Source organism: Toxorhynchites rutilus, chromosome 1 (assembly GCF_029784135.1).
Source record: "Toxorhynchites rutilus septentrionalis strain SRP chromosome 1, ASM2978413v1, whole genome shotgun sequence".
NCBI classification, from domain to species: Eukaryota; Metazoa; Arthropoda; class Insecta; order Diptera; family Culicidae; genus Toxorhynchites; species Toxorhynchites rutilus.
This window is the reverse complement of record NC_073744.1, coordinates 105,876,551-105,901,266: the sequence shown is the minus strand read 5'-3', so window position 1 is coordinate 105,901,266 and position 24,716 is coordinate 105,876,551. Positions and strand designations below refer to the sequence as shown.

The 24,716-nt window shown below is 45.2% G+C and overlaps 1 protein-coding gene across 17 annotated transcripts in view; it reads right to left on the bottom strand.

The window, feature by feature from the left end:
- The window catches only part of LOC129762448 (teneurin-a), a 305,694-nt gene that overhangs the window by 74,747 nt on the left and 206,231 nt on the right, over positions 1-24,716 (bottom strand). For all 17 annotated transcript variants that reach the window (XM_055760685.1, XM_055760686.1, XM_055760687.1 and 14 more), the window contains one exon: positions 18,538-18,657. In XM_055760685.1, coding sequence (XP_055616660.1) covers positions 18,538-18,657 — 120 coding nt within the window. The remainder of the gene's footprint in view (positions 1-18,537; positions 18,658-24,716) is intronic.

Below are 24,716 nucleotides of genomic sequence, written 5' to 3'. Positions count from 1 at the left end.
GAGGTACACACCGATTTGGTGACGCCTTCCTAGGCGCTCGCTTCGTCGAAGTCCTCGCAGTAATCTTCTTTACAATCCACCATGAGGCATTGACAGCAATTTGTCAATCCTTCTTGCCAGATTCCGCTTATCCGTCGAGACGTGTACCGATTAGGAATTGCCCTCCAACTTGACGTGCAACCCGTCACAGCCACCCTCGCGGGATTTCTCACCTGTCGAGACGTGAACCGATTAGGAAGCGCCCTCCAACGTAACGCGCGCCCCGTCACAGTCACCCTCGCAGGATTTCTCTTCCCAGCGGAGCGCCGATTAGGTAGTGCCCTCCAACATAACGCGCACTCCGTCACGGCCGCTCTCGTGGGGTACTCCGGTGCTTCAGATCTCACTGTGGTTCATCTTTTATAGTCAGGCGTTATCCGCACGCTGGTCGGTCCTCCACTTCCGCTGTAGCTCGGACATGATGTGGACGATTGCACTGTTCACTGCGTTCCAGGTGCCCTCGTCACGACACATTTCTTCTACGATGTTCCCAGCATGAAGGGTAGGCAGCCCCTCGCGCCTTGTGGTGAATCTTGGACATACAAATACGACGTGTTCCGGTGTTTCCTCCACATCTCCACACTCCGGACAAAGAGGTGATCTTGCATGTCCAAACCGGTGCAGATACTACCTGAAGCAGCCATGCCCAGACAAAAACTGCGTTAGATGAAAATTCACTGTTTACCCAGCCCATTAGTGTCGGTATGAGCCTGTGCGTCCATCTGCCGTTTTGAGCCGCACTCCACTCTTGCTGCCACCTAGCCATCGACTCTGCCCTCATTAGCTTCCGGATTCCTCTGGTTCCCCTCCTCATATAGCACTCGCTGTCTTCCGCCAAGATGATGTTGATAGGTACCAACCTGGCTATGACGCAGACCGCTTCTGTTGATATGGTTCTGTACGCACTCGCGACTCGCATCGCCATGAGCCGGTACGTACTATTCAGCCTTCTCGTGTTCCGCTGAGTTTCTAACGCCGCGATCCAGGCTGGACCCTCGTATCGTAATGTCGATGAGGAGACACTAGCCAAAAGGTGCCTCTTGCTGCTGCTTGGGCCAAAGTTGTTGGGCATGATTCGTGTCAGTGCATTGATTGTCTTCGTTGCTTTCTTACAAGCGTAGTCGACGTGACTGTTGAAGTTCAGTCGATCATCGATCTGCACCCCCAGGTATTTTAAATCTCGCTTCGAGGTTATCAAGTTCTCTCCGATGGTGATTTCTGCACGTTGCACCGCCCTGCGGTTGCTGACAATCAACATTTCCGTCTTGTGGTGGGCTATCTGCAGTTTCACACTTTGCATCCACCTTCCGATCATGTCTACGACTCGGTCGCGAGCATTTCGGCCCGTTCTCCGGTCACGAGAATAACAATGTCATCCGCGAAGCCAATGATCTCCACACCTCTGGGCAGATTCAGTTTTAGTACGCCATCGTACATACTGTTCCAGAGCGATGGACCCAGGATAGAGCTCTGCGGAACTCCAGCCGTAGTTTTAATTTGCGCCTGGCCCGTGTTTGTCTCGTACACCAGCACACGGTTCTCGAAGTAGCTCCTAAGTATTCTACACAGATAGTCAGGAACTCTCATCGTGTGGAGCGCAGTCGCGATGGCCTTCCAGCTGGCACTATTGAACGCGTTCTTAACGTCGATCGTTATCACTGCGCAGTATCGATTTCCTCTGAGCTTCTATTTGGATGCTCTGTTTGCTCTTTCGACCACTATGCGAATGGCATCTACCGTGGATCTCCCTTTCCGAAATCCGAATTGACTATCGGACAGTCCACGAACTCCCTCCGTGCATTCCGTCAGCCTATTGAGGATGATTCTCTCCAAAAGTTTCCCCAGAGTGTCCAACAGGCATATAGGTCTATACGATGCTGGATCACCCGGCGTCTTTCCTGGTTTGGGCAGTAGTACTAGCTTTTGTACCTTCCATCGATCCGGAAAGTAGCATTCGTCTAGACACTTCTGCATTGCTGTCCTGAACATATCAGGGAATGCTAGGACTGCCGCTTTTAAAGCTACGTTGGGTATTCCATCTGGGCCAGGCGCTTTCTTCGTTTTGAGGCGTTTCATAGCTGCAACTTCATTCCTCGCTAACAACTTGATGGAGCTGGATGTGCTATTCATCACTCCTCAAGCATTGTTCTCGAAGTTTTTTTTTCTCTTCTCCCCAACGAGTTGGTTTTTTTTCTCGTGTGTTCTGTGGTGAATTAGTGCCCAAAGTGCCCAAAGCAGCCAGAACCGAGGAAGCAGCGCCTCTGCAGTGGTCTGGATCGGCGTCTGTAGTGGATCAATAACCATAACGGCATCGTCAACACGTGGTTGACGCTCAGTTGAGTACAACAATAACTTCTGCTATTGTGTTGTCTCCGTAGCGCGTGACTTTTGTGTCTCCCTTAATAGGGTAACAGAGCGCATATCGGAACAACAAATTTATGTGATTATTTTTATTTTATTTAAGTTTTTTTTTTTACAAGTGAGATAAAAAAATTGTAAAGATAATAATCGTTCGTTCTAAGAATGGAGGAGGGTGGGGGTCTAGACATGGACATTTCAGACTCCCCCTCGCTTGCTCAAGCAGGGTGTAGTAAGTCCCTTAAACGGACTCCTATGCCCGAAGATTCTTCTTCTGGGGACGAGTCAACTCACACTACCAAGCCCCCCTCCAAAAAAAAGATTGCAAACCTTTCCCCTGATTCCTCCAATACTTCCACCCAATCATCGACATCCCTTCCCCCCTCTGATGTTACTGTCCCCACTCAAACCTTGTCCTCGAATTCCTCTCCTATTGTTTCCGCTCCCCGTGTCAGGGTTTATCCGGACGATGCGCCTGACGCTGGTCCTTGGGTTGTTTTTTTCCGGCCCAAACCTAATGGTAAAGCCTTGAGGGTCGTACAGATTATGACAGATCTGAAAAGATACACCTCTGTTTCGGAAATTTGCAAAGTAAGACCGAACAAACTGCGAGTTGTCGTGACTAAACGAAAGGACGCGAACGATATTGTTGCTGATAAGCATTTCATCCTCGAATATCGAGTTTTTATTCCCTCCCATAACGTAGAAATTGGGGGCGTTATATCTGAAACGGGTCTGACGTGCAAAACTATAGAAAGTATGGGAGTTGGCAGGTTCAAGAGGCTTCCTTCGATGGAAGTCAAAATCTTGGAATGTCGCCAACTTGGAAAAGTTACCCAGGAAGGAGTAGAAAAGAAATTTACGCCGTACGACTCGTTTCGAGTCACTTTTGCTGGTGCCGCCCTCCCTGACTACGTTATGGTGGACAAATTGAGGCTGCCGGTGCGACTCTTCGTGCCAAAGCCCATGACTTGCAACAAATGCAAGTCAGTTGGTCATACAGCAGCTTATTGCGCCAACAAGGAGCGCTGTGCCACATGCGGAGAGCAACATGAGGGGAAATCCTGCAGTGCGACTGAGCATAAGTGTCCATATTGCGGGGGATCCCCACACGTGCTCTCAGCTTGTGAAACTTACAAGAGTCGCTGGGATAAACAAAAGCGCTCTTTGAAGGAACGCTCGAAACGCACTTTCGCGGATATCTTAAAGGGCGCTTCCCCACTGGCTCAACAACCATTACCAACAAACAATGTCTTTGCTTCACTGCCAGTTGACGAATTGGAAGCGGATACAGCTAACGAGGGCACACCGTTTATTTTCAAAGGGAATTCCCGGCGCAAAAATGTGTCCACTCCCAAAGTTCAACGACAAGTCCCATCGGTGGTACCCCATGTTAGCTTGCCTAAAATATCGAGTGCAGCGGACAAGCAAAATCAGGTTCCTCCTGGCTTCCGTGGGAATAGTTCACCTTCGAACGACCCAGCACTCGAGGGGACATCAAAAACCCCAACTGTCCCTTTTTTTGCGTCCAGCTCAACTTCCCAATCGGGATTTATAAAGTTGACTGACCTTGTGGATCAAATCTTCACGTGTTTTAATGTTTCCGATTCCATCAGAACCATTGTCATCTCAATGCTTCCAGTACTAAAGACAATTTTGCAACAATTGATGCAAACATGGCCCCTCCTTGCAATGATTATCTCTCTTGATGTCTAATTTGAATAGAGAGGTCGGAGATATCACTGTTTTACAGTGGAATTGTCGTAGTCTTATCCCTAAATTGGATGCATTCAAATTTTTAATTCATAAGTTCAATTGTGATGTTTTTGCTCTGTCCGAAACTTGGCTTTCTTCGCGAGATGATCTCTCTTTCCACGATTTTAATATTATACGCTTGGACCGTGATGACAGATACGGAGGGGTGCTATTGGGGATCAATAAGTGCCACTCATTTTTCCGAATTGACCTTCCACCTATTGGAGGGATCGAAGCTGTTGCTTGTCATGCAAACATTAAAGGCAAAGACCTCTGTATTGTCAGCTTGTATTGGCCTCCGAGAGCTGCGGTTAGCCGCAAACAACTTGTTGACATGTGCTCACTCCTTCCTGAGCCACGATTGATCTTGGGAGACTTCAACTCTCACGGAACTGCCTGGGGGGAACAGTACGACGACAATCGTTCATTGTTGATATATGACCTTTGTAACAGCTTCAATATGACCGTTTTGAACACTGGGGAAACAACACGTGTGCCTAAACCTCCTGCTAACCCAAGTGCTCTTGACCTCTCGCTTTGCTCGAATTCACTATCGTTAGATTGCAAGTGGAATGTAATCCAGGATCCCAACGGTAGTGATCACTTGCCAATCAAAATTTCCATCACCATTGGGTCGAATTCTTCTGAATCTATAAACATGGCATATGACCTCACAAGACACATTGACTGGAAAAAATATGCGGACGCGATTACTCTAGCCATCAATTCCAGAGATGGTTTACCTCCATTGGAGGAGTATAACTTCCTTTCTCGTTTGATCCATGACAGCGCGGTTCGCGCTCAAACGAAACCCATCCCAGGTTCCACCATTCACCGAAGGCCTCCCAATCCATGGTGGGATAGCCAATGTTCAAAGCTTTATGTAGAAAAATCGAATGCATTTAAAGCTTTTCGGAAACGAGGAACCATTGACAATTTTCAAACGTATTTAGACCTTGAAAATCAATTTAAAAACTTGATCAAAGGTAAAAAACGTGCTTATTGGCGAAATTTCGTGGGAGGTTTGTCACGAGAAACGTCAATGAAAAAATTATGGAAAGTGGCTCGAAACATGAGAAATCGCTCTTCATCGAATGAAAGCGAGGAACATTCACATCGATGGATTTTTAATTTTGCGCGAAAGGTTTGTCCCGATTTCGCTCCCGTGCAAAGAATTGCTCGAGATATACCACAAGATAGGTGCGATCTTGATTCCGAGTTTTCGATGGTAGAATTCTCTCTTGCTCTCCTTTCAAGTAACAATTCGGCTCCAGGATCGGATAGAATTAAGTTCAACTTGTTGAAAAACCTCCCCGATGTGGCCAAACATCGCTTGTTGAATTTATTCAATAAGTTTCTGGAGCATAATGTTGTTCCGGATGATTGGAGACAAGTACGAGTTATAGCTATTCAAAAACCCGGAAAACCCGCGTCCGACTTCAATTCGTACCGCCCAATAGCAATGCTGTCTTGTATACGGAAATTGTTGGAGAAAATGATCTTGTTTCGCCTTGATCGTTGGGTTGAAACGAATGCCTTACTCTCAGATACACAATATGGGTTCCGCAGGGGCAAGGGGACGAATGATTGTCTTGCGTTGCTTTCTTCAGAAATTCAAATGGCTTACGCCGAAAAAAAACAAATGGCTTCAGTATTCTTGGACATAAAGGGGGCCTTTGATTCTGTTTCAATAGAGGTTTTGTCAGACAAATTACACTCTCGGGGTCTGCCGCCTCTATTGAATAATATGTTATATAACTTGCTTTGTGAGAAACATTTGAACTTTTCTCACGGAGATTCGGCAGTAAGTCGGTTCTCTTACATGGGCCTCCCCCAGGGCTCATGTTTAAGCCCCCTTTTGTACAACTTCTATGTAAGCGACATCGACAATTGCCTTACACAAAATTGCAGCCTAAGACAACTTGCAGATGATGGAGTGGTGTCTGTCGTAGGATCAAACGAATCCGACCTGCAAGGACCCTTACAAGATACTTTGAACAATTTTTCAACCTGGGTCATTGGGCTAGGGATCGAATTCTCCACGGAGAAAACAGAGATGGTGGTTTTTTCTAGGAAGCATAGACCAGCAAAACCAAAGCTTCAACTTTTGGGTAAACCGATCACTCATGCTATGTCATTCAAGTATCTTGGGGTCTGGTTCGACTCCAAATGTACTTGGGGGGTCCATATTAGGTATCTGAGTAAAAAATGTCAACAAAGAATAAACTTTCTCCGTACAATTACCGGCACCTGGTGGGGAGCCCATCCCGAAGATCTTATAATGTTGTATCGAACAACTATTCTCTCAGTGATGGAGTATGGCAGTTTCTGTTTTCAATCAGCTGCCAAAACACACCGCATTAAACTCGAGCGAATTCAGTATCTTTGTCTCCGTATTGCGTTGGGATGTATGCCCTCAACGCATACCATGAGTCTCGAGGTTTTGGCAGGCCTACTCCCACTAAAAGATCGCTTCAATTTATTATCTCTTCGGTTCCTCATCCGGTGTAAGGTTATGAACCCATTGGTGATCGGGAATTTTGAGCAGCTGATCGAGCTAAATTTTCACTCCGGATTCATGAGTTCATATCATGAATTCATCTCCATGCAGGTTGATCCTTCTTCGTATACTCCCAACCGTGTTTGTTTTCCTGACTACATCAATTCCTCTGTGCATTTTGATCTGTCCATGAAACAGGATATCCATGGATATTCAGATTATCAACGGTCGAGGATCGCTCCAACGATCTTCGATTCAAAGTATGGGGGTATCAATTGTGATAATATGTACTTTACTGATGGGTCCTCTATGAATGAGTCCACAGGATTTGGAGTGTTCAACGAAATTTTTAGCACCTCCCACAGTCTTCAGAATCCTTGCTCAGTGTATATTGCTGAATTGGCAGCGATATACTGGGCGCTGGACAGCGTCGCCTCACGACCTGTTGAACACTATTACATTGTAACGGATAGTCTTAGCTCTGTCGAAGCTATCCGTTCAGTGAGGCCGGAAAAGCACTCGCCGTACTTCCTTGAGAGAATACGAGAAATTTTGAGTGCTTTATCCAGACGCTGTTATGTCATTACCTTTGTCTGGGTCCCTTCACATTGCTCAATTCCGGGTAATGAGAGGGCTGACTCATTAGCAAAGGTAGGTGCGATTGAAGGCGACATTTACCAGCGTCAAATCGCCTTCAATGAATTTTTTTCTTTAGTCCGTAAAAATACCATCGCTAACTGGCAACGCAAATGGAACGAAGATGAATTGGGCCGGTGGTTTCACTCGATTATCCCTAAGGTTAGCCTCAAACCGTGGTTCAAAAGTCTGGACTTGAGTCGGGACTTTATTCGCACCTTCTCCCGACTCATGTCCAATCACTGTTCGTTAGATGCGCTTCTCTTTCGTTTCAATCTTTCCAGCAACAATCTCTGCGTCTGTGGTCAAGGTTATCACGACATCGAGCATGTTGTTTGGTCGTGCGAGATGTATCTTGTCGCCAGATCGAATTTAGAAAACTCCCTTCGGGCCCGAGGAAGACAGCCCAATGTGCCGGTGAGAGATGTGTTGGCTCGGTTAGACCTTGATTACATGACCCAAATATATGTTTTCCTTAAAGCTATCGATCTTCGTGTGTGATTGTACCTATGTCCTTATACCCTCCTTTTCATCCATTGCGAGCGATTGGCCCCCTTGGTATAAACAGTAAAATAAGTTGAAATGTAAATATACAATAGATTTAAGAATCGAGTGTGATCATCAACATTGTAACAATTCCCTTATATCCCATCCCTTTCCTGAAAGATGTCACCCTCTAAACTCGAGTAAACCGCGAGTAATCGGTTTTCCACCTTACTAACCATAGTGTTAGGAAAATTATTTATGTATAGTTTTAAAACATATACTTAAGAATTCGGCTCCTTTAAACTAATGTAACTGAGCCTGTAAAAATAAACGATTTATATAAAAAAAAAAAAAAAAAAAAATAGCTGCAACTAGCTCGTCGTTCGTCACCTCTCTGCGTTCGATGCTATCCTCATCCTCTCCATATGGCGTGGGTGGCCAGGTCGTTGGGTCGTGCTGCGGAAATAACCCTTTCACGATAGTTTTTAATTTTTCGGGACACATTTCGGAAGGTGTCGTTGGGCCCCTGAGCTTCGCCATCACCACTCGGTAAGCATTGCCCCACGTCCCGACATAACTCCCTGAAGCAATTAGATTTGCTCCGCTTAATCGCCCGTTTAAGAGTGGTTCTAGCCTCTCTAAATTCCACTCTCCGCTCTTCTCTGGTGTCTATGCTTGACCGTTGGAAGCGTCTTCTGGCGCTGAGGCAGTTGGCCCGAAGCACGCCAAGTGTCTCACTCCACCAGTAGGCTGGAGGTCGCTTATACCTGGGTTCACTTTTTCTTGGCATTGTTATATCGCCATGGCTAGCGTTTCCGTCAGTTCATCCGCGTTCATGTTCAATATGCCGTTCTCCACGCGTAGTGCTTCGATGAAAAGATCCTTGTCAAAGGTTTTTGTCTTCCACCTGCGTGGACATGTCCTAGTTATCCGTACTGCCACGGAGTGTCGTTGACCAATGGTATTTTTTTTTTTTTTTTTTTTTTTTTAAGAGGTGAGGAACGCTCTACCAGCCTTACCTGGGAAGGGTTAACCCAGACGTCGAGTGGGGATCGCACCCACAAAAACCAAGCCCTCTACTCGTTGCCTTATTCCCCCTGGGACCACATCTAGGCGACTACTTCAGGGGGCGGCTGTGCTCATGCACTTCTCGAGTTTTCAACGCTAACTAGCGTTGTCCTTCCCTTTTTCTCAATATTTTTTTCTTTCCATTCGTTATTAATTCCACTGCGCTGATGTCCTCTTCGCAGGCATTTTGAATTTACCCGTCGAGACGTGAACCGATTAGGAATTGCCCTCCTACTTGACGCGCAACCCGTCACAGCCACCCTCGCGGGGTTTCTCACCTGTCGAGACGTGAACCGATTAGGAAGCGCCCTCCAACTTGACGCGCGCCCCGTCACAGTCACCCTCGCAGGATTTCTCTTCCCAACGGAGCGCCGATTAGGCAGTGCCCTCCAACCTGACGCGCACTCCGTCACAGCTACTCTCGTGGGGTATTCACCATTTTGATCGTGGCTTCATCCTTGATGCTCGTTCCTTCGAAATGTTCGCGGTGTTCCTCCATCCAGGCCACGATCAGGCGTTGTCAGGTAGGCCTTTTGCTGTTCTCCGCGGCAGTATCCGTTTACCTGTCGAGACGTGCACCGATTAGGAAGCGCCCTCCAACTTGACGCGCGCCCCGTCACAGTCACCCTCGCAGGATTTCTCTTCCCAGCGGAGAGCCGATTAGGTGGTGCCCTCCAACACAACGCGCACCCCGTCACAGCTACTCTCGTGAGGTACCATCTCTTGCAACAGCCGTCGCCGTTGTTCACCTTTCACCGTCGAACGTTGTCAGCACTTTGGTCAGCCCTCCACCTTCGCTGCAGCTCCGACATGATTTGTGTGATTGCACTGCTCACGGCATTCCAGATTATCTCGTCGCGACACATCTTCTCCACAATATTCTCGACATGAAGTGCAGGCAGCCCCTCGCGCCTTTCGGTGAACCTGGGACAGACAAAAACGACGTGCTCCGGTGTTTCCTCCATATCTCCACACTCCGGACAGAGGGGTGAAACTGCGTGCCCGAACCGGTGTAGATATTGCCTGAAACAGCCATGCCCAGACAGAAACTGCGTCAAGTAAAAGTTAACTTCACCGTGTTTCCTGTTCAACCAGGTCGAAAGTACCGGTATCAGCCTGTACGTCCATCTACCATTTTCTGCCGTATCCCATTCATACTGCCATTTGTCCAACGACTCCGCTCTCATCAATTTCCGGATACCTCTGCTTTCCCGTCGCTTGTAGCACTCGCTATCTTCCGCCAGAGTGATGCAGATGGGAATCATTCCGGCGATTACACACACAGCTTCTGTCGAAATGGTCCTATAAGCACTTACGACTCGCATGGCCATGAGTCGGAATGTGCTGTTCAGCTTCCTCCGATTTCGGTGGGTTTCCAGAGCCGCCAACCAGGCAGGGCCACCATACCTCAGTATCGACGAAGATACACTTGCCAAGAGACGCCTCTTGCTGCTGCTTGGGCCAAAGCTATTTGGCATGATCCTCGCCACCACGTTGATGGCCTTTGACGCCTTCCCACATGCATAGTCGACGTGCTGGTTGAAGTTCAGCCGGTCGTCGATCATGACTCCGAGGTACTTCACCGCCCGCTTCGAAACGATGGTATGTCCTCCGACCGATACCTCTGCCCGCAGCACTGCCTTACAATTGCTCACTAACAGCACCTCGGTTTTGTGATGTGCCATCTGGAGCTTTACGCTGTCCATCCAACTACCGATCATGTCTACAGCCTCAGTCGCCAACATTTCCACCTCCTGAAGCGTCTCGCCGATTACCGTTGTTACGATGTCGTCCGCGAAGCCCACGATCTCCACACCTCTGGGTAGCTTCAGCCTTAGAACACCGTCGTACATCGTGTTCCAAAGCGTAGGACCTAGGATGGAGCCTTGTGGAACTCCCGCCGAGATATTCTTCACTATCTGTCCCCTGTCTGTGTTGTATACCAGGATCCGATTCTGGAAATAACTCCTCAGTATCCTGTACAGGTAGCTAGGGACCTTCAATCTGTGTAGCGCCTCGGCGATGGCCTCCCAGCTGGCACTATTGAAGGCGTTCTTCACGTCAATCAAAATCACCGCGCAGTAACGGTCGCCTCTTCGTTTTTGTTTAAGCGAGACCTGAGCTTTCTCGATAACTGTCCGAATAGCGTCCACTGTCGACTTTCCTTTCCGGAACCCGAACTGCATTTTCGACAATCCGTGGTCATCCTCCGTGCATTTCACCAGTCTGTTGAGAATAACCCTTTCCAAGAGCTTTCCCAAAGTATCCAACAAACAAATAGGCCTATACGACGCTGGATCTCCAGGTGGCTTTCCTGGTTTCGGGAGCAGCACCAACTTTTGTATCTTCCATTCCGCAGGGAAGAGACCGTCATCCAGGCATTTCTGCAGCACCACCCTGAACATGTCGGGGAAAGCAAGGATCGCCGATTTCAGGGCCACATTGGGGATTCCGTCGGGGCCGGGTGCTTTTTTCAACTTTAGACCTTTTGCCACCGCGATGAGTTCTTCGTTGGTGACTTGTGCGTTCTCTGCTTCGTCCTCACCGTACAGTGTGGGTGGCCACGTCGGTGGGTCGTGCTGCGGAAAGAGTCCATTCACAATGACCTCGAGTTTTTCCGGACATAATTCCATGGGAGTCGTTGAACTACGGAATTTCGCCATCACGATTCGATATGCTTCACCCCAAGGATTTGCGTCGACGTCTCGACACAGCTCCCTATAGCAGTTCGATTTGCTCCTACGTATCTCTCGTTTCAAGGCGGCTCTGGTCGCTCGGAAAGACGCGCGGTGCTCCTCTCTCTCTACATCGGTTCGTGCCCTCTGGACTCTTCTTCTGGCTCGTAGACAGTTAGCGCGGAGGATGCTGAGTGTCTCGTTCCACCAGTAGGCTGGACGTCGTTCATTCGTCGGGTTCAGTCTTCTCGGCATCGCTGTATCGCATGCCCTCACCAATGTTCCTGTCAGCCCGTCGGCGCTCAGATTAAGAGTTCTGCTGTCTATGCGTAGTGCTTCGACGAAAAGCTCCTTGTCAAAAACCTTTGTCCTCCACTTCCGCTCAAAGGTTTTTGTATTCCGTACCGCTGCGGGATTCCGTTGGCTGACACTATACAGGATTGCCTGGTGGTCGCTGTGTGTGTATCCCTCCGACACTCTCCACTTCGTATTAGCCGCCAGTGATGGACTGCAGAAAGTTACATCGATGATGGATTCGCGGCCGTCCCTTCGAAAGGTGCTGCTAGTGCCTTCGTTCAGAAGTGTGACGTCTAGTTTTGCGAAGGCTTCTAGTAGGCTGTACCCCCTGGCGTTGGTGCATCTGCTTCCCCACTCCTCAGCCCAGGCGTTGAAGTCTCCTCCGATGATGACTGGTTTGCGGCCGCTGACCTTATCCGTGAGTACGTCCAACATCTCGTGAAACTGCTCCGCTGACCATCTTGGGGGTGCATAGCAACTACACATGAAGATTCCGTTGATTTTGACGATCACGAAACCTTCCTGTGAGCTTTCCACCACTTCTTGGATGGGGTACCTTCCCATCACTAGTATTGCAGCCATCCCTGCTTTATCCACCACCCATTTTCCGTTATCGCGAGGAACTCGGTACGGTTCTGCGATCATTACAACGTCGCATTTAGTTTCAGTTGTTGACTGCCACAACAATTGCTGTGCTATGTCGCAATGATTGAGGTTGAGCTGGGTAACCTCCATTACTGCGAACCCGCAATCGCCTTTTTGTACGCCGGACATTTGAAGCTACCTGTGACGTGGTCGTTTCCGTCCTCCTCCTTGCACAACATGCACCTCGGTTGCTTGGTGCAGTCTCTAGCAACGTGACCTTCCGTCCCGCACTTCCTGCACAATTTCGATCTGTCAGGACCACCGCAGTTTTTCGCCTGGTGACCGAAGCCCATGCATTGAAAGCATCTCTCCATTTGCTTGGCCATACGAGGGGGAGCTTTCATCGGGCACACGGACCACCCCACTTTTATTTTACCCTTCTCCACCAGTTTATTCGCAGCTTGTTTCGAGAGCCGTATCGAGGCCGTTTGTGTCCCACCGTATGCCTTTCTCAGCCGGATTGTCATTGGCACATCGCCAAGGTCACATTGTGACTGTAACGCAGTTCTCAATTCCTCAACAGTCGTGATCTCGTCCAGATACCGGCACTCGATGGTTGATTCCTGAGAGAGAGCTCTCACCTTCGCCTCCTCCCCTAGTGACTTCTCAATGAGTTGTTTGAAAGCGGAGCTCTTAACCGCTGGATCTTTTTTAAGCTCGAAGAGCATCTCGCCTTTCTGCGTGTTTTCACGACGATCGTCTCTCACTTTCCGAAGGATAGCTGCATACGATACTCCTGCTGACACTTCAACGATCAAAGCATCGCCCTTGATTCGCTCCACTCGAGGTCCGAGTTTCTTCTTTTCCTGCTCAACTTTTTTCTTCTTCTCCTTCTGTTTTTTGCGTTTTTCTGCCTGGTTATCGACAGTACGCCATTCACTGCTTTCACCTCCTTTCGCGTTACTCAGATCGTTCTTGGCCTTTTTCAGCTCTTCTTCTTCTCCTGGGGTGTCCCTCCTTCGCTTGTCCGATCGTGTGTTCAGAGGACCCTTCGGCGTCTCAAGTATCTCGACGGGTTTCTCATTCGCCTCGAGCAGAGCCTTTTCAGCACCCTCTGCTCTCATCTGCAGCTCCTTATGCTCGCGTTCAGCAACCATGACGACCGATCTGATGCTCGTCACCAGATGTTTTATTTTTAAGTGGACATTGTTTTTGTCCTTTACGAACTCGTAAAGTTCGTTGACCTTTTTCCTAACGTCCGTGATGCTGAGCCTCCCAAGTTGCCCTTCTTGGGATGCGCTTGAGGTCAGCGTAAACAACTGGCTCTGTACGGAGCCAAGATCTCCTTGGAATGCTTGGGCGGCAAACACTTCTTGTGGTTTTGTGTTGCTTGTACTCGTTGTGGCTACTCGAGTGACAGGTGACCTCAGCATTCGTCCGCTTCTCGCGAACACATTCTCCTCTCCATCGTTTGTTGGTGTGTTATTGCAACTATTCATATTTTTCTGGGTCCCAACTTCGGGCCGCTATCTCCGCTCGTTGTACATAGTCGCTACCAGTGATCCCATGGTTATCTATGCAAGCAGTGAGGCCATGCAGGGGTTGACACGGTCCTTCATGGGGACCGTGTTCAGAGCCAGATCAGCGCAAGTCAGGAATGTGACATCTGACGCCTAGTACCTAGTGCCTGGGCCTAGACGAGCATCGAACGTACCCGAAGACTTGCCAAGTTATTACCGGGACGGGGGCAACCGCACTATTAGCCCAAACGCCATTTCAGGACGGTGTCACCCTTCCTTACTCAGGGAACAGGATAGTACGACTGTCAGCCTTTAGCGTCGTGTTGAAATCGTTTCCGTATCGTGTCCGTTTTCTATGTCGTAACCAGTATGTCGTAATCAGGATCTTACTGGCGTCAATCCTGATGTGCTTGGCACTCCTTTCGTGGCTCCTGTACACGGTATTTCCCCCGTGCAATCTCCAATAGGCTTTACCGCGCCCTTACTCGCGTTGTCACCCGATTAGTCGCCTCATACGACAGGGACAGGGACCAAGACCCGAAGTGCTATTCTAGGCCGGCAACTCCACGGCCATGACCAATGGTATAACGGATGGCTTGATGATCACTGTGGGTGTATCCTTCGCATACCCTCCATCTCATTTTTGTCATTAACGACGGACTGCAGAAAGTCAAGTCGATGATGGACTCTCGGCCATCTCGACGGAAGGTACTAGTGGTACCCTCGTTGCACAGGGTAACATCCAGCTTGGCCAGAGCTTCTAGTAAGCAAGTCCCTCTCACGTTGGTGCATCTGCTTCCCCAATCTACTGCCCAAGCATTGAAATCCCCTCCTATAACGACTGGTTTTCGTTCGGCGAGCTCCTCGGTGAGGACATCCAGCATATAGTGGAACTGGTCCATCGTCCATCTGGGAGGTGCGTAGCAGCTGCAGATGAAAATTCCGTTGATCTTTGTGATCACGAAACCCTCGCGAGCCCTCGAGACTACCTCCTGAATGGGATATCGGCCCATGACCTGGATGGCGGCCATTCCCACTTTATCCGTCACCCAATTACCGTTACCGGGGGGAATGCGATACGGCTCCGCGATAATTGCGACATCACATTTTGTTTCTGTCGTTGACTGCCACAACAGTTGCTGTGCGGTGTCACAATGGTTGAGATTTATTTGGATTATCTCCATCACTGCTCGCTTGTCCTCGCCTGTTTGTACACAGGGCAATTAAAGCCTCCCGTCGTATGGTCATTACTGTCCTCGCAGAGCATACACCTTGGCTTTCCCTGGCAGTCGCTGGCAAAGTGTTCCTCTATTCCGCATTTCCTGCACAGTTTGGATCTATCTGGCCCCAAGCAGCCTTTCGCCAGATTGCCGAAGTTTAAGCACTTGAAACATCGCTCCAGTTGCTTTGGAACAGGCGGAACGACCCACAGCCCAGCAGACGTTTATACTCTCTAGCTTCAGCAACTTGTTCGCTGCGTCCGTTGCGGTCTGCGTCCCGCGATACGTGTTTCTTAATCGGATTTTCATCGGAACTTTGCCCACGATGTTTTCCTCCTCCAACTTCTGATGCAGGTCCATCTCGGTAGTGAACAGACTGAGGTTCCTGCATTCAATCGATGACTCGGAGGATAAGGCCCTTACGTTCGCTCCGTCACCGAGAGCCCTTTCGACAAGATCCTTAAATGCAGAGCTCCTGATTTCTGGGTCTCTCTTCAGCTCGAACAGCATTTCGCCATTCTGGGTGCGCCTAGACTTCATCACGCTCTCCTCCAGTTTCTTGAGGCCAGGGTCCTCTCGCATTTTTTTGAAGAGGTCATCATATGATACGTCGCCCTTGGCTTCGACGATGAGTGCATCACCTTTGCCTCTCGCCCGCCGAGGATTAGGCTTCTTGTCCTTTGGCTCCTGTTTCTTTTCATCCTCTTTCTTCTTTTTTTTCACCGTTTTCTCTTTTCTCTCCCTCTCTTTTTGCTCGTTCACTAATTTTTTCTTGTTTCTTCTCGTGACCGTGCTCCAGTCGTTTCTTTTGCTATCGGTGCCGCTCTGGTCGTCGCTGTCACCCAGCTCTTCGCTGTCGCCCTGGGCAGCACTATCGCCTTGATCGTCGTTGTCGTGGTCGTCCTTGCGTTTTTTGAGCATTTCTTCTTCTGCTGGTGAATCTTTTTTTCTTTTTTCCGAACGGTTTCGAGGAATCTTTGGCGTCACCTGTCCAGCTGCAGTTTTTTGCAACGCTTCTGCGAGTGTTTTCTCGGCAGTTTTCGTCCTTTCGACGAGTCCATCGTGCTCCTTCATAGCTCGTCCCAAGAGAGATCTTATACCCGACACCCTGGTCTTGATCTCTTTATGCACGTTGGGTTTGTCCTGCACGAATGTGTATATATATATATATATATATATATATATATATATATATATATATATATATATATATATATATATATATATATATATATATACATATATATATATATATATATATATATATATATATATATATATATATATATATATATATATATATATATATATATATATATACATATATATATATATATATATATATATATATATATATATATATATATATATATATATATATATATATATATATATATATATATATATATATATATACATATATATATATGTATTAACAATGTATTTTGATGTGTTGTTTTTATATAAAAACTATATTTTATAATTCATCTTCGTACCAAATATTTCGAAACAGATTCCAAGAGTAAATCATATGAAGTATAATTAATACATAATTTAGTTTTTATTATTCGTTGAATATGAGACACTTTTGCCATTGGTGCGGTGTCGAGCGGCTGAGTCACACCAGAGTAGAATGAGCGAATCGGACACCACACCACCACCACACAACACGTGGTTTTTTGGTATGTTCACATGGAAAAAATTCTTTTCTATCAAAATGGGTGCTAAACGTCAATTGATATCAGAGTTCTTCACAATTGATATGCACGAATCAATTTATATATTGAATTCATGTAACATTTGATATTATTAGCTATTTGAACAAGTACTAAAATTGAATAGAGCGTGGCGGAGATGTTTAGTTACCCACAACGAATTTTGATTACAATATTTCTATAATTTTAATCGAATATAAGGTACCAGAATTATTCAGCAGTGACATGTTACGCGTGACGCTAACCACTCGACCACGGGAGCAACAATTTTGACTGGATCTTTGAATGTTTACAAATTGCTAATACTGTTTGTTCGCGACGAATGCGACCCGAGCTATAAAACGAGCGAAGAAGAGGAGAAGAAAAGATGATGCAATCGCATACACACATAGCATATATAGTGTAGTGTAAGTGTAGCTTCTAGTTTTTTCCTCTATTCAGTTTGTGATAACATCGAGAAATTAATGGCTTGCTACGGCGACTGATATGTCTCTATGCGCAGAAGATGATGGCTTCCGGTTCATTGAAAACATTGAGCGAAATGGCGGTAGTAAAAGAGCATAGAAAGCGGAAACGGACCGGACCACTCACGTAGGGTAGCAATGCAAGTAAAGTGACTAACCAGCCAAAAAGTGTTGAAAGTATAATAAAAGCAATGGAACGCTGAACGCCGTTCAACGCTAAACCTCACTGTGGTATGTTGAAAATATGAACCATTCAGTTCGAGCGCACCGTTGTTTCCTCTTGCTTATGCGATATTATGTATGATAAGGATGCTTGGCGGAACAACTTTTGGAAGAATATTATCAGCCAGCATGTGAGGTGTGGTGTTGTAGTCATGCAGTTTCTCCGTGAACGAACAGTGTCTGGTATACATAATCATCCGTACATAATGGGACCTCTCTTCTGTGTGGAAAGGATGGAGGTGATGATGAATATTCTATACATTGGGATATAAATTTTGAATCCAACTAATGGATAATTTAATTCCATTTAAAGCTCTCAGAGGTGTATGACCATTGACTATTTCTCATACGTATTTAGCCCTTGAGAATCAGTTTGAAAAGTTGGTCAGAAAAAACGTACACATTTGATTTTTTTTGCAAAGTTTATCACGAAAACAGTCAAAACTTCACCAGACCTTTGTGGGCTTTAACAAACAGAAGGAGACGTTTACACAGGCGCCCTTCTTTATACATTTTCGAGTTCATGCTCTTGTTTGTGATAAGAACCTTGCTTTTCTGCCCAAAGCTGAAAATTCCTGGCAAATTTATCAGCGAGAACGAACTTAAATTGCTGAGGATATCTTCTCTGGCAGTGGTAGAAGTTCAGGCCTGGGATTTCATCTTCATCTTCGTACCTCGTCAAAACCTTGTTGTATAACATTCGAGCGCGTTTTTTGGCGTGGGTGTACAAAATCGAGTTTCATCTCTCGGCTTCCATTCTACACAATTTGTTTTTTCAAAACAAAACGGATTAACGTGAAATTTTTTCAGATACGCCTACTGCTACTGCTGCTATAAAATGAACATATTCCAACTGAATCAATCCTTTGGGTATGTAAAAATGTTTGGTGTTTAAAGTACAAAAATTGCATGTTAGAACCAACATCTACTATGCACCTCATGTTTAAGAGCATACAGTTTTAATCTTAATAGATTGATCGAATCGATTTGTACTTACCATCCACCTTGTCTTGTAAGGGTGAAACCGAATCTCGAATCGCGATCGACCGATACGCGGATTCCAATGATGCCAAGACCTTGTGGTGTTACCACCTGCCCGCGCATTACCGACACTCGACTACAAGTAGAAACAAAAGTTATTAGATATTGTTTTGGATATTAATTATAAATACTAATTGATTAGCTCTATTAAAGTATTAGAATATGTAGGCTAATGTGTATATAATCTGTTAGCTGGATTCGATCTGTTTAATATACATTCATGAAGTTGGTTTAGATAGATATGGACACATCTATACTGAGATTCTCATAAAATGAAATAAGATTGATAACAATACTTGATCTATGAATTAATGCTGAATAATCTTTTTTTCCATCATCTTTCAGAAATTGAACAAACTTTTTGTGAAGTTGTATTTATGTATTATAGTCTTCAAATGAGATAATTATGAAATTTTTGTCGAAAAAATTGAAAATTTTGTCAGTAATTAAGCATGAAATGTATGGTTCATTTTGATAGGAATTATTCATTTTTTATTGTGAGAATAAATTATGTGATTAGCTTTTCGAGGAGCTACACTTAAATGTACTGATCGAACCTGAACTGAAAACGAGTACGTTTCCAACATAAACTTACCAATAACCAACCAATAAGATAAAGTTGTTACAAACAAAAAAGTGATTTGTTGCCACATAGTTGCGAATCATTTCTCGGAGAAACCGAATAAACACCAAAAGTGGAACGACAGTATTTTGGAACATGTTCTTCCGATAATAGACGTGATAATAGAACTCGTCAATGTATCCATTTTGTAGGACAATTTAACACTGCATAGCACACGGATTCCGGAAAAAAATAACGCTCAAAAACAAATGCAACAGAAACAACTGCTCAGAAAAAGTTGAAGGTCACAAGTAGGCTAGAGATGCCCTGACGCGAAAAACATTATGGGTATAAGACGGCCTGTGATACCATGCACGACTATGCGTGTTATGATTGAGCGCGCTATATGTCCAAACAAAAATACCTATAATTGTGGAAAATTCTTCAGATCGTGGCGCAATAGTTTTGGAATGCAATGAGTGATATATTTCAAAACAAAAATTAACCGGGCAAATGTAATGCACCAGGCAGACGTATGGCGTCCGAAGCTCGCTAATGCTCGGTCGGACCTTGCTAAAGGGTCGTATCCTATGTTTCAAGATAACCGGGCAATCAGTGGAACACAGGTTTGCTGCGAGAGACCGCTGCTCCCGACGGCGGGGTGGCGGTCGACTCGGATCGCGTCATCTTGGCAGCTTGGGTCGTCTCGATTCCTTATCGTTGTTAAACGGGGACTTCGCAACCATTACATTAACTTTAGAATAAATTTAATAAAAAACTAAAACGAAAAAAATATTTATAATAGAAATTCCGCTTTTTTCTGTGAGACATTTTGACCCATGATGTTTGTTCCGCGCCACAATATTTCTAGCCTACTTGTGACATTACACTTTATCTGAGTGGTTCTTTCTGTTGCAGTTGTTTTCTGGAGAGTTTTTTTTCTATGATTTTGTATGAAACCGTATGTTTCAAATAGTTTTATCCAAATATTGCTAGTCATTACAAAATTAATCATCGTTATCACAGAATAAGCTGTAGATAACACTTTTTACGATCTCATCCTTACTGGTTCTCCATTTTTTTCCACTATCAACATTGACTAGCAACGGTTTGCTCCAACCGCACATTCCACACTTAATAACCTAATGCAGTATTTAGAATCATTTGTTTTCGATAATTCTAAATTTTCTCAATAAATCTTTTTACGATAAAACTGATTTTTGAGTTATCATACATACAACAATTAATTCTCTGAAAGATAATGGATATAAAGAACTTTTTTTTTGAATGTAAATTGCATTTGCATTCGGAAGAATGATAAGTTGCATTTTTATCTTATTTCCAAAATGATTACTTTTCATGTGCCATTCAATTGATTAACTTATGAGACATGTTCGGTGGAACAATCTTGATAAAAGGAAAAGAAAAAAAAACTATTTATTATTATTTGTTAGCTAATTAACGCAATCTTGAGCATTTTCAATATTCATCCAAATTATACAAAATATGTATGTACACAATATTTTTTGAAACAAGGAATGCCATTTCCAAATACAATATTCAATAATGTATAATCATTTTGTGGGGGAATTGATTCCAACAATTTGGTTCGAGTTATTTGAGGGGCACAATCAATTTCTTGCTTCGCTTATTTACGAGTGATGATTAGCCACATACAATAGTATGTTTGGTAAAAAGCGACGTGGGGAGGGGATATTTTTTTAGTGATCGGAATTTATAAATAAAAGTAAATAGAACTCTGGAAATCCAACAAATTAGCGTGTAACCGTTGTGTGTTTCATTTTAACATCGTATGTTTGGTATAATGACATATTTTCCTGCTTTTAAAATGTTTTGTGTGTTCAATGATTTTTATTGTTTGTGTAAATTGAACCATAATGAATTCGATATCAGAATTTACTCACAAATGTTTGTTAGATTTGATACGTTGATAGAATCATAACCGAACCCAAGAATGTAATCCTTCATCAGATAGATTTTTTTTTCATTTACTATGTATAATACTAATGGACACATTTATATTCTAGGTTATAAAGAAATCATATCAGGTTTGCTCAGCTTTAAGGGAACTATGAAGTGGTCGCATTAGAAGACTATTTTAATTGAATTTGTAACATTGTTTGTAGTGCGTTTTAGTTCTAGTATTGTTTGAGTTCGAAGTATCAATAAATCTGTAACGTCACTATCGATGAAGTTCTGAAAACTTGCTATCGTATGATTTGTAGCGCGTCGAGGAGCTCTAGCTCAAATATCTACGAATCATGGTACATATTTCAAAGGAGCTAGTAATGAATCGAAGGACCTATACCGAGCGTTAGTAGAATTTTTCACTGGCACAACTACCTAATGGAATTTTGTAGACATGGGCGGTGCGTGGGAGGCCTGTCAATACACCGATGGGAGCTTTGAGACAATCGCGTGCTCCATCGGCGGAAGTGTTTCTGACTGTATTATGTGAAACGGACTCTAGATCACTAATATATGTGCCATGGAAAAATTGCAACCAGTAAGCATATGTTAGTAAACGACTAAGCGTACCATCGGTACTTGCGTACCTGCAGACATAAAAAAACCCTTTCGTGGTCCTTAGCTTCCTGTCTAATAACTCCTATCCCTACCTCCCAGCGGTACCGACTGGGGTACTAATCACCATAGTAAAGATCGGGTCACCAACCCGGGTGGGATTTTGGTCGTATGCTGACAGAGAAGAGGGCCTATCCGGGCATATCCGAGCGTCTGTTTACCTCAAAACAGCGTCTGATAACTGTCTTCGTACTAGCGGGGACTCTAAAAAGAGCTGTGCACGGGAGTTAGTGCAGGCCTTACAGACCATGCGTATAAACGAGAAGAACATGGACTAGATATTAGAAACTTGAGAGCTCTCGATTCCAACATCGTAACGCTGCAGGAGGTGCTGGAAAGGTTCGATGGGGCGATCGTTTCAAGGTGGGTTTACCATCCACCAGAGCAGCGGCGACGCACACGATCTGGGTACAGCTTTCATCGTGATGGAGAAGATGCTGAAACGGGCGGCCGATCAACGAAACAATGTGCATACTGAGAATGCGAGGCCACTTCTTCAACATCAGCATTATCAACGTCCACAGCCCTCATCTTGTTAGCACCGATGATGATGATGAAGAAGAATCCTACGCGCAGCTAGAGCGTGAATATGATCGCTGCCCAAAACACGATATCAAAATCGTCATAGGTGATTTGAACGTCGACCAAAAGGAGGAGTTCATACCGGCAATAGGTAGGTTCAGCGCCCATCCGCGAACCAACGAAAACGGTCTAAGACTTATCGACTTCGCTGCCTCCAAGCGCTGTTATCCGAGGGCACATTTTCCCTGGATTTGTGCAATCTTGCCTTTCGGCTCTCTTATGGGCTAAAGCCCCTAAACTGTAGCAAATTCCGACTAGCGCAGCCCCTAACCCTTCGTGATCCGACAGCTCCAGAATGGTCCGTCCGACGCGAAGCAATTGGTCTGCTTTTCGGTTTGGGATTTACTTTCCTACACATTTACCCTGAACTCCTTACCTGTAAGGAGTTCGGTTGTCGATGGTGATTTCGAATTTATAACTTGTGCGGTGATTGATTATTGGGCGTAACTTTATTGGGTCGCTAGCATGCGATCCTGTTGCTTTACTAAATTGAACTAACTCGTTGAGCAAGAATTCTGACTAAATATACATGGATTTTTACCCATATCTAAATCTATAAGTGAGAGAACACATCTCCCTTTCCTACTCCGATAATCGAAACCGCATCGGTTATCTGAATGCCTATTTGCCAGTTTGTGATTTTTCCCATCCGTGTTTTTCCTCCTTTTCCTCCTTTCCTGCTCCATCTTTCACCTGCGTAAGGGTCCCAAATAAACATTGCATTATGTGCTCTATTCTTTCTCTGCCCTTCGCGCTCATTTCATGCGCGATAAAGGAGGAAACCTAAACATACAATTATATCACCTATCGGGTGGCCCCTACAGCGCTCTCACCTTGAGTCTTATCAAAACATGCTTCCCACGGAAAAGGTTCAATTGGGAAACATCTGGTTGATTTCCAGCAATAACATTCCTTCGCTTAGCGTTTTACTTTATTTGCCCAACTCTCACTTCGGTTTTGTTCGTGTTGAGTCATAAAACTCTAGCGCGCTTATCTTGGGAAGCTATACTAACCAAAATTGAAAGAAAGGAAAAACACGTTTCATTATTCTATGTCCGGCCCTGCTGTTTAAGTTGGGTCCGTAACAAGGCCTAAAGTAACACAAGGTAGCTGGTAATGATGGCCTTGTAGCGGAGCTCTTCAAGGGAGGCCCGGTAAACATGTAGAGAGTATGCACCGGTCGATAGTCATAATCTGGGACACAGAACAGCTACCAGAGGAGTGGAAGGACGGGGTAATCTGCCCCATCTATAGAAATGGTGATACGTTGGATTGTGGGAACTACTGTGCCATCATAATCCGGAGCGGTGCCTACAAATTCTGTCTCAGATACTCTTTCGCCGTCTATCACCAATAGTAAGTAGATTTGTGGGATGTTATCAGGCCGGATTCATGCCCGGTTGCTCGATGACGGACCACATTTTTACACTGCGGCAGATTCTCCGGAAGTGCCGCGAGTATCAGGTCTCTACGCAACACATCTTCGTCAATTTCAAGGCCGCATATGATACAATTGACCGACGACAGCTATGGGGAATCATGGACGAACTTTCGGTTCGTGTTCGTCCTGATACTCGCGGCACTAAAACTGATTCTGGAAGAACAAATGCGACGGTAGCTAACATGTACACCCGACTGAAACACGAAGCAGGACTAATTGTGCTTGGGATCAATGCGACCTTGGGAATATTTATATGCAACCAGCGACTCATATTAACTTCACTCCAATTGCCAAATGGAGAGTACGTAACTACGAGGAGTACAAAAAAGTTAATGATAGGTTATTTGTCGTTCAAAAACAGTACCTTTCAAGGCCCGAGCTTAGCTCACGAGTCCGCTTTATCGTTACCTGGAATGAAGCAATGGTCTGGGACTCAGGCTAATGTAAGCCTGTACGATTTTCCAATAAATTATTCAATATGTTGAACTTCATCTCATCCACTATAGGAGTTGTTACACGAAAGAAGGGCAAATGAGAATTTTTCCATTGAAAAGCTGGGTTTGCTGTCCTCCATTCTGTTCATATCGTTCCACGTCATAGCCTACTAAAGGGTGTGTCACATCAAATTGCATCACGGAAAAAACGCTGTAGAAATTCAATTTTTAGGAATTATATCTTCAGCTTTCGCTTATAATCAGATAAGAGTGTATAGATCACGTTGGCCATGCTTCACTTTAAGTTTTTCGTAAATTTGGAAAAATATCGTCGAACGAAAAAGAGCGTCGTGAATTAATCCTGCGCACTCATTTCGAGAATCCGGAGTTGTCACATCGGGACATCGGTAAGATGCTGGGAATCGTCCAATCCACGGTCAGCAGAGTACTAAAACGATACTTCGAGAACCTAACCATCAACCGGAAGGTGAAGAACGGCAAAAATGGATGCT